The 11,291-nt window shown below is 38.3% G+C and overlaps 1 protein-coding gene across 1 annotated transcript in view; it reads right to left on the minus strand.

Moving 5' to 3' along the window:
• Positions 1–4,780: 4,780 nt before the first annotated feature.
• Positions 4,781–11,291, minus strand: part of ARID4A (AT-rich interaction domain 4A) — a 63,553-nt gene continuing 57,042 nt past the window's right edge. The window contains exons 21-23 of the mRNA XM_025207135.1: positions 9,801–10,024; positions 8,556–8,702; positions 4,781–6,233 (exon numbers count right to left, since the gene is read on the minus strand). Coding sequence (XP_025062920.1) covers positions 6,130–6,233; positions 8,556–8,702; positions 9,801–10,024 — 475 coding nt within the window. The 3' untranslated portion in view covers positions 4,781–6,129. The remainder of the gene's footprint in view (positions 6,234–8,555; positions 8,703–9,800; positions 10,025–11,291) is intronic.

The following is an 11,291-nucleotide window of genomic DNA, read 5'->3' on the forward strand; positions in this document are numbered from 1 at the left end:
CCCTGCCACTCCCCATTCCCTCCACCCCCATGGCCCCCCAGACCCTCTCCACTCCAAACACCCCCTGACATCCCCCTGCCTCCCTTTGCACACACTTACACCCCACCCATCCCCATTCCCTAGCTTACCTAGGACAGTGCTGGGGGCCAGCAGGAGTACCACAGAGACGCTCTGGCCGAAACCAAAGCGTCTCTTCTGGAGGACTGACTCCTATGTTTGCTCCAGGCATGGTCTGGGACCGTGCCTTGCCTTGCTGTTCTGTGGAGTGGTTTTTTTGACCCCTGGATATCCAGGGGTCTAATTTTGTCCCCACACTGAAAACTTGCTTGCAGTGCGGGGAACATTTTTTTGTTCCCGCACGTACCTCTTGCCGTGTCTCAAAGGGGTTTGAGATGCAGCAAGAGGCACGTGCACGCTCATGTGGACACACCCCTGGGTGTTTTTAAAAGGTCTACTGGCTTGTTTGAAAAGGAAAAAAAAAAAAATCTGTGAGGAAATAAGCTATTAATATACATTCCAAAACATTTCATCCAGGTTACATAACTGGTGTAGCTGGCAGGATCACATCAACTAGGTCAGACCGTACCGAGCTGGGGGATTAGAAACGGAGCAGTTTAGAATAGCATAAGAAATGGATGGGGCTGGACTACACAGTGTTGTTAGGTTGCTATCACAGCTTGAGAAAACAGAGACAACCAGTGAGAAATAATTCACTCTTCTAGGAGTCTGAGTCAGAGACAGAGAAAAAGCACAAACGTTGCCAAAAAAAAAAACCCGGTGTCCCATAGGGCTCCATAACACCAAAGCGATTACTCATTCCAAACAAAGTAAACACTGAAATTTAGTGGCAGAACAGTAAAAGCAGTCATCACAGTAATTATGCAATCCTTGCTGTGTCATTGCGTCAAGCTTATAAGGAGACCACCAAGAGAAGCTGGACACTTCACAGGAAGCAGTCTCATTAAAATCACAGAGGATAATGTTCATGTTACTTAACCAACAATATACAGTCGTAGCTCTTGGAGTAGAGTTTTACTGGTAGGAGTAACAACTATTTTTTTAGCATCATCATCCATGTCAGAAGCAGGATGGAGTGGTGGCCCGTGACGGTTCCATGTGAAGTGAGACACTGCTTAGTGCAAGAGGAACAGCAACAACAAAAACGTTGAGAGTCCAAAAGTAACAAAAGTAGTAAGGAAAGTCCTAGTTATACAAAGACATGAAGAATGACAGTATTTACAGTTCAGAAATACAAATGGTAGGAGACATTTATAACCTCTCAACAACTACAGAAACTCCTTGATAAGAGTTTTTTTTGGTTCAAGTATGCCATTTAAAACTCAACCAACGTACGCTAGAACCAGGGATTAGCAACCGAAGTGCTGTAAGAGTCTTTTAAGGATGCCAGGGGGTGCCACACAGTATTAGCACGTTTAGGTGTGCAAACACACACACGATTCACAAGATAAACTCAGAGATTTCCAAAAATTAACATGTACCGATACCTCCTTACTTAGAGCTGACAACAGGAAAGCTTAAGTTTAGTACTTGTAACATATCGGAAATTGGTAGGTAGATGTTCTTACATTTCCTACGACAGCTTTGATATCTGAAGAAGTGAGAAGGAAACAGGTTTTGGTATTTCTAATATTCCATTGCTGAAATTAACTTGTCTCTCTCAAAATGTAAGCACATTTGAAAAATATTGGTCAAGGTGCGCTATTTGTAAGATGTCGGTGTTGTAAGAAATCGTTGACCTGTGGTGTATCAGCTAAGAAACAACTTCATAAATTTCTTGCCGCTGATAGTTGCATACATCTGTAAAATCATCCTCGGTCAGCATACTATGATTGTAATATTGTAGCAGGTAAAGAGCTAAGAACAAACACATTCTTAGGACACAGAATCTGTTAAATATACAGGGAAACAAAGAGCTAAGCTCCAATTCAGTGTTTATGGAGAGGTTTATCATGTCATTCTCAACCATCTAACCAATTTGTTTCAAGGGACCAAACTGTCTTTTATCTCATTCAAACCTGCTGAAAGAGTTTAAATCTCTGTAGTCTCAGTTTAGAAAAGGTTTCACACACGAATACTGTCTGAGAACCTGCTGCTTGTTCCATGAGACGGTGAAAGGAGGGAAACCCACCTCCTCTGAGCAAAATTAAGTGGTGGAAACTGCAGGAAAAAACCTCATGATATTTTTGTAAGAATCTAGAGTATTAAGCAAGTGTTACTGCTCTATTAATAATATAAATCATCACTACAGGTAGAGTCCAATAAAAGTTACCCCCCCTTTGAGTATCAGCATAAACCCAACGGGGGCAAAGACAGAAGCATAATTTATAGGAAGAAACTGCAGAACTGAGGTTTTCCATGAAATGCTTCATATCTGCACTAAAACATATGTTCAACAAAAGAAATAGAAGTTTGCCAGGTTGGAAAGTCTCGTGGTTAACACTGGGAACCAGTGCATTTCAGGTCTCTTTCTAGCCCTGCTGAAGGCATCTATGTAACCACTCCACCCTTCAGTTTCTTTTCATGTAAAAAAAAATGAAGATACTACATACTTCAAAGGAGTGCTGGTTCACTCAATTAATTTATCTGTACAACACTGAGATCCTTAACTGGAACATGCTATTAAAACCTTAAAGATGCTAAGTTTTGTTAAAAATAAATAAAAATATATTAAAAAAAAATCCTTACCCTTATTCACATTCACTGCTAATTGCTAAGTTAAGGAAAACTATATTTTACCTAAGCCACCTCTTTGCTTCACACACTGATAGTCCAATTTTTGCGAAATATAAATATGTTATATCCCATTGTTCTGGGATCTCTGTTTCTCCTGCCTGAGCCTTTTTTTTTTCTCTTGCCTATCTAAACTGAATGGTTGCTAACTTGAGCAAACTGGTGCCTGGAAGGGAAATTAAAAAAAAAAAAAAAGTGGTTTCATTGGGTGTTTATAAACTTACATTTCTAACAACAGGTTTTACAGCTAGTCCACAAAGTGGCTGTTTATATAAACTAAATTAGAAGGATGCAGTCTTTTCCTGTATGAAGTCAAGTTTTTAAAGAGGTTTTTTTACTATTTTAATGGAACTGAACACTGAGGAAGAAAGGAACCACGTGCTTCCAAGGCAGAATAAGAAAACAAATATTCTACAGCCTCTTCCAATTCAAATTCATGTTCACACAGGATTTTCATTCTTCCTGATTTGCACTGACACAATCTTGCACTCCTAGTGCTACGTCACAGCACATCCTCAGATTCTTCAGTGACTCCTGTTGGTAGCTCAGCTACATAAGGGATGTTAGAGGTGCACAACTGAGTCAACTTAATGTTTCTTATACTCATTTCTCCTGGCACATCCTAAAAATAAAGTATATAGTCTGAGGATAAAACAGAGGGATGACTAGGAGGAAATACACTCCACCAAAAGATCCTCTATAGCACAGCCAGCAGTAAACCATTAGCTAATCTGTTATAAATACATCTGTTTGTAATACATAATATAACTTTTTTTTTAAGACAATGAAGATATGCATTTGTTTCAGAGAGGGGAGAAAAAGGAAATGTAGCAGAAGCTAGAACTGAAGCTCATTCAGTTTTAGCTTTTAGGTCACTTTATATATCTCCTTTCCTAGCAAGGGACTGTTCCCTATTGAACATTTAACTCGTCTCGTTTTACAATACTGTAATGACATAATACAGGAGAGAATGCTTTAAGTACCTATTAAAATTGGTATTTGAATACTCTGCCCAACTGATATACAAGTGGATAATCTAGAAAAGCACCTGTGGAAAGTAGAAGGAAAAAGAAGCCTTCTTCCTTTCCTTCAATAAATTTTCATCTGCAAAACAAACATTCCTAATTCATATTCGGACATTAAACAGTTGTTTTACCCACCTCTTCAGTTTCCTTGCTATATTTTAAACACTCATAAAAGTTAAGTGGAAGCAGTCAACTTTCTCCATTTTGAAATTATACTATAGTACAGAATGCTGGAGATTAATCCATAATTTATAATATTTAAAATAGTGATTTAGGCCAAATTGTTTCCAGTTTTTCATTATAAATACTGCTAGTATTTAGGCACAGGCTAAATATTTGCACAAGATGTAAATTAATCCAAGAACAATACAGGAATTAATTCAATTACACTCAACATCAATAATTAACTTCTGCAAATATTAAGCATGGAAGATAATTTGAGAAAATGTGACCCATGTTATTTTCCTTATAAAATAAGTATTTTTATTATTTATTATTCATAGCTAATATAAAATTAACAGTAAAATGTAGCTCTGAAAAGTCTTTACAACACTTTATCAAGTTTGAGTTTCCTATTGTTTAGTCAGTAGATTTACAAGAACAATTATTTAAATAAAAAATAAAATATAAAGCCTATGTTTAAAACATGGCCTTTATTAATGCTCTCTAATGAGCTTCATATTTATCTTACATTGAAATAGTTCTGCTTTGCTTAAGAAAAGACAGAAAAAGTGCATTTACAAGAGTACTTTTTCTTTAATTCTCTGAGAAAATGGAAGGAATTGGAATCACAAGTTGACAAATGTGGTAAATGAAATTTCAAGAAACATCGATTTTAGTAATGCTACCTCATCACTAGTGTTTTGCTCCGACCTTCTGCTGTGTGAACCATAATATCCTGATATACAGTCTAGAGCATCTATGTTATTACTCTACAGCATATTAAACACAGAAAAAGAGGGTTAAAACCCCTTTCAATGTACAAACATGAATAAAAAAATTGATAAAAAAATCACTTTATACATAATGTATATGCAAACTTTTAAATACATGGTTTTGGAAGAGTTATTTACAAACTGTATCCGTCTGTGGGACAATCCACAGACAAAGCATACACAGTTGCTTTACTTTATTGTTGCATCTCAGCTCTGGGAGATAGAAATTCATTCGGCAGTATAGCAAACAAAACTGTGACAAAGCATCTTAAGGGCAACCCAATAGAATTTGTTCCTCAAAACAATAAGTACGAGGACTGCCAAAGTTTCCAAATAAGGTCATAATTTAATCCAATGCCTGATTACAGTTCTACACTGTGGAAAATAAGTATAGACAGACCCACTTTACATACAGGCATGGCTACTGGATAAACCTCCTGTAAGAGCTACAACTGATAGGTAATGTTTTATCGAAAGAGTGAACTAACCTAGATTTTTTTTTTCCAATTTTATTAATATTTTAAAAAATACATAAAAATACAACATCCAATGTCTGAATAAATATATTTAACAAGTTGTAAGATACCTTATTTTACACAAAAAAATTTCAGCTTTAGAAATCTTGTTAAATAACTTCATTGTTGTTATATATTTCATTTTTTGTCTTTTTGTAACAAAATAAAAACTCTGAAATTACATAGAAAAAAGACAAAATATTTTTGTCAAGGAATAAGATAGTCCACTGAAAACCTATTCACAATTCCACTGTAAACATTAATAAACATTAAAATATTTGCATAATTGTGTGCTCAAAAATCCTATAAAAAGTGGAAGACTTATTACAACTGTAGTTTTCAGTAAACTACACTTCCTTTCACAATTTATTTTGTCCCATATACACCTTTAAAACTGGGCACATTGCTGAACATATACTTTGGCAGTTCTGTATAGCAAGTGCTTCCACAAAGAGGAACTACTCACCAAGGGTTAACATACAGTTCGAGGAAAGTGCAGCAGTTACTCGATTCTTTTTGATAATATTTTGATGTCTGTTGGGTGCACTTGCTTTTCTACGATTTCCCTAGAACACCTGAAGGCTTCATTGGACATATCTTTTCAAATTTGGTAAGTGCCCTTTCTCTGTGCTGACAAAACACAAATATACACAATGACATACATGTCAGATTGTGCCTACAAACCTTCGGTTACCAACGAGCTTAATTTCTCCGAACAGTAAAATTAAAAATAAAAAAGAGGGGAGGGGGAAAAAAAAAAACAACATACAGTCCAGCAGTGGAAGAGTGTACAGAATATACTTGGCAATGTCAAACCAGTTGAGTGCTTTCTGCGGATGTATTTCAGGACTTCAGTATTTATGTCCATGGCAGCAAGCTGCTGGCAAGGCAGAGAAATGTGTATCACCTGCATTCTACAGCAAGCACATTCTGTGGAGGAGAGGATGATGATGGACTCATTCCAGTGTCTGATGAAGCAGAAGACATGGATGCTCCTGTATGAGACACTGGAAATATATAAAGTAGGATGTTAGGAACAGACTATCAATGACACTTCACATTGGGGGCTACTTAGGGCTGCCCTGATTTTAAACGTGTATCAACAAAAAACAGTTTATGAGGTCTTAAGTAAAGCACATCATTTCAGTCACATGGAGAAAGTCAGGCACAACAGCTTATATCAGACCTAAGGGCATTATCCTTCAAAGTAGTGCTCTTAGTCTCTCATTTCAATGAGAATTTATTACTTTATTTATTTACTTTAAAAAGGCACAGAAGAAGGAAAGTGCTAATAGAATATTTTTCAATCCTACTAGGAAAATCTAGATGGATTGCTTATGCAGCAACTAGCAAGTTCTCATGTTTCAGTACAATTTTACTGAACTCATTGCCATGGTATCAGAGCAAATAGCACTGAATTCAAGATAACAATATTTACTAGGAAAAAAAGTTTTATGAAACTGGTCTAAATTATTTTTTTTAATTCTTAGGTTCATGTGAACTGGACAACCAATATCACCATTTCTGTATTTCTGAAATCTTAAAAGAACTAGATTTTGTTATGCTAATTGTAGAAACCCAGATTTACGGTACATTTGGAAGTCCACGTTTTTAAACGGGGGAGAGGTGGTTAGGCGTGTTCATGTGAAGCCAGGCAGAAGGTAGGTCAGATTAGCATCTCAAGCCAAAATTTGTAGCATTACAAAAAACAAATCTATGGGTGACCACAGATCCAAAGCTGCCTGGCTGGAGTGCAATAAAGGCATGCTCTTCAGCCAGGGGTGATGGCTGCTCCTCAGCTCACACTGCCCCCAGGACTTTAAAGGGCTAGCCGACAGCTGGGACCAGGGAGCTGCTCCCCTGTCCTGTAGTTACATGATGGTAAATTTAAGAAAGCAGGCAGTCAGGCCCAGGGCTGCTTGCAAGATGCCTGACAGGCTTGAAAGGGCTGATTGGGAAGAGTTGTCCCTGGTCAACCCCTGCCACCACCATGGCCCATTGTCCACTACTTTCCTCATCCTTCTCTCTGCCTTGGAGGAGGGATGGGGACAGCAGAGCACTGCGGGACAGTAGAGGGTCTAGGTCAGCCTCTCAACCCATGGGTTGCAACCCAAAAATGTGTCTCAAGAATATTTCAAAGGCTTGTGAGTTACAGCAGGGCAGAGGGGCAGCGGGAAGACATCTGCCCCTTCCAGCAGGGGAAGAGGGTGGGGTAGAGCTCTGTGGCTGGGCTGGCAGCACTGGGGGCCGGTGCCCATGCTTGTGGGGGTGGGGCAGCCAGATTCTGCTCAGGGGGTGGGAAAAGCCATGACCAAGGTGCCTGGTGTCGTGCAGCCAGGGCAGGCGGGGTGCCACAGGCCCTTCTTCCTCCTCCCTCCAGCCTGTGCCAGGGCCAGACTCACTCAGCTGTCACCTGCATAAGCCAGAGTCACCACAGCCGCCGTACTCCAGCCCATGTGGGATGGGGGCAGCTGGGGGGCCCTTTGGCAGGCTGGGTGGGCAGGGGGCTGTGGGTCAGGAGTGAGGGACACCAGCATGGCTGGTGGGGAAGGAGGGGCCAGGGGGGTATGGGCTGGGACAGACCATGGGTCTTCACAAATGCGTCTTGGTAGGAGAAAGGTTGAGAACCACTGGTCTAGGTAACATGCCAGATGTTAAAATTAACATGGGATACTTGTATGCCAGAAAAGTTCCACTTTCAACAAGTAACTTTTGAGGCAGGTTTGACTTTTTGCAGTGGGTTTGCCATTTTTATCATGGGATAATTGCTTTAGCATCTGGCATGCTATCATTAAATGTGCGACCTCTGCATTAATACTGCACAATACGTGTAATGTCTGTCAGGCCCTTACAGCTAATTCAGAGGTGTTAAACATCTAGTCCATGGTCCAGACCCAGTACATGGAGCCGTATCATTGAGCTCCATGGGTCTCCCCACAAGTATAGATATTTGGCAGTGGGAGTGGTGGGAGCATTAATTCCTGTACCCCTGCTGTCAAATTTCTGCCATGGGGTGCCCTGGGGCCAGATGATGTGGCCCTAAGCTAACTGGTTCAGAGGGACTTTTTTAGGAAACAACCTGCTTCATTAGATGCGTTTTAAAATATGTAAGATGTTTCCTCCTTTATTTACTGTAAGTTTGTGAAGCAAAGTCAAGACATAAATTTTACTTTTGTCTTATGTGGATACAAAGCAAGAATTGGGTGAATTGTATTTTCTGTAGTAGTTATTTTTCTGAGAATGACATCAAGTTCGGGTTTTTTTATATTTTCACAAAAGGCTTCTTATGATAGAAGGCTTATATAGTAAAGGTAAAATTTTAAAGATACCTTCTCTATCTTTCTTTTTTAATCGTTTCCTTCTCCTGTCTATGGTTGCTACTTCTGACTTCAAAGACATGTAGTATTTTCGTATTTCCTGTAATTTTTCTTGCAGAAAAGAGATTCTCTCAGTGCTGTTCATGTTGTCCAATTCATCTTTAAGAGGGGAAAAAAATAATTTTACTTATTTTTTGTTAAAAAGGTAACTGTAATTCATAAACGATATCATACACACCAACATTACTACTAAATAAGGTTACATCCAAGATAGGCTGCCAAAGCCTTTACATTTTTCCTTCAAAACACAAAATGTCTGATTAAATTCCATTTAATCCAGTGTGCTTACATTCTAGGGACAGACACTGAAAAGAACTGTGCTCCCCGTGAATAGAAGGCTATACATTTCTATCATGCTTGTAAAGGTCGACATACCTCTCCCCTCTGCCTAATGACTGATCATTAGTACTGCCTATGAGTAAAAATATTACTCGTCCTGAAGATGTCTTAGTTTCCCCACAGTTTAAGGCTACACTATTTTGGACCATAGGCAAAAACCCCCAAAAAACAAAATTCTTTTGCCATCTCGCACTTCATTTGCAACTTGAATTTTAGCAGCTGACAACTCAGTACTTCCTGAATTACCAATTAATGACTTGTTTAAGCCATCTGAAAATTGGGATAACTCTAGGCTACATTCAAATTTATAACATGTCAGCTTCATGATCTTGAAATAACAACAACAAAAATGAAACTGTGGGGTAGGAGCAAGAATAGAGAAAATGAAAATTTAAACAGCAATTTTTACAAGGATTGTTATGTGTGAACTGTAAGGCACAGAAATACCACTCAGTATAGTTTTACAATGCTGTTAGGCATTCATAGAATCATAGAAAATTTGGGTTGGAAGGGACCTCAGGAGGTCACATCTAGTCCAACCCCCTGCTCAAAGCAGAACCAGTCCCAACTAGATCACTGTAGCCAGGGCTTTGTCAAGCTGGGCCTTAACAACCTCCAAAAGATGGAGATTCCACCACCTCTCTAGGTAACCCGTTCCAGTGCTTCACCACCGTTTTAGTGAGAACGCTTTTCCTAATATCCAGCTTAAACCTCCCTTGCTGCAAACTGAGGTCATTGCTCCCTGTTCTGTCATTTCACAGTGCTTACTTGGAATTGTTCTAGAAAATAAAAAGCCATGGACCTTGGACCAATATATATATATTATTTAAATATATAAGATCTTAAAAAAATTCTTACTGAGCTGAAAACTCCATTTATACACTCTGGGAGAAGCATTCTGCTGATGATGTTTCTCTCTATGTTTATCCTTTTCTCCATCTTTGATATGAGGGGAAATCACTCTTGCTGGGGATCGAGCAAGCTTCTGTGATTTCGACATATTAATGTGTTTGACTGGAGTACATTTACTTGAACTGTCCAGGACTGGAAGATCTTCACTATCACTACTTTGTCCTATGAGAAATTAACTTGGATTAGAAGAACCAGTACTTTGGTACTCTTTAAAGACTACAATTTCTGTCCCCCCAAAACTGTAGTTATGGTTGAAAAAGTGACTAACAAAAAATTGCACTTCTTTACTCAAAAAGAACCTGCTTCCTGGGTGCATTCCAAGTGTTATCAGAACTCAAGGTAGAGGTGAGATCTTTTATTAGATCAACTAAATATTTGCAAAAAAATCCCTTTATTTGCAAGCTTTCGGGCACACACACACTTCTTCAGGCATAGTTGGTCTAATAAAAGATATTGCTTCTACCACGAGTTCTGATTCCTTTTGCCTGTAGACCAATACGGTTACAACCTGTATTCCAAATGTTATCAAATTATCAGCAAATCCAAATGTCGTATTTTTTAATCTGATTTGACACTCTTGCATTAAAAATAAACATGTAATCTAATATTTGTTTCAGTCCACAGTTACCGGATCTTTTTAAACACCCCTTCCCCTCCCCCCAATAGATAACTTTTGACAATAGTAACATAGAGCAGTTTCACATTCAAGATGCACAAGTTTCCAAACATTTTAAGTTACAGTGCCCATAGAAATATTAATCTCCTCACTCTGCATACAATAATGAAGGTATAACTTTAACAACCTATTAATTTTTTTCAGTTACTATAGGAATCCAAATATTTTCAGTATGTGACATTTAAATCTGAAAAATGCTATTATTTGCCACCGACTATGGTGACTGATTGAATTACATTCTTTTAAGCTTTGGTCAACATTATCACTAACGAGCTGTGAGAGTAAATTCAGATTTCAGCAAGTTTAAAAAAAAAAAGTTATGTATCCAATCAAAGTGTGAACATGAACATTTTCTTTCTAGAAGTATGACACTTATCTAAATTAATTCAAAAATATTTTTCTTGTACATTAAAATTAACCTTTATTTTTGCATGAAAAACACTTGAGACACATTTTCAAGAAAGCGATTCTGTTCAGCAAAGAAAAGGAACAAAATGACCAGAATAAAGGTAAATAGTTGGTGTCCTCTTACATTCAGTTACTTTGAAAAACCACTAACTGATATAAAAAAAAAAGATGATAGTCATGGAACCACCAGCTTATCACATAGCCAATATACCCATTTCAATCACTGTCATAGATCCATTAATACTAATGAAAAGGCCTGACAAGGAAACTCCTGTCTATGAAAAATGGTGGTTTACATCCCAGGGTGGTAGTTTTTTTCTATACACATGCCATATACAAGCATCCTCTGCTGA

Source organism: Alligator sinensis, unplaced genomic scaffold (genome assembly GCF_000455745.1).
Source record: "Alligator sinensis unplaced genomic scaffold, ASM45574v1 scaffold708_1, whole genome shotgun sequence".
In the NCBI taxonomy this organism is placed as follows: Eukaryota; Metazoa; Chordata; order Crocodylia; family Alligatoridae; genus Alligator; species Alligator sinensis.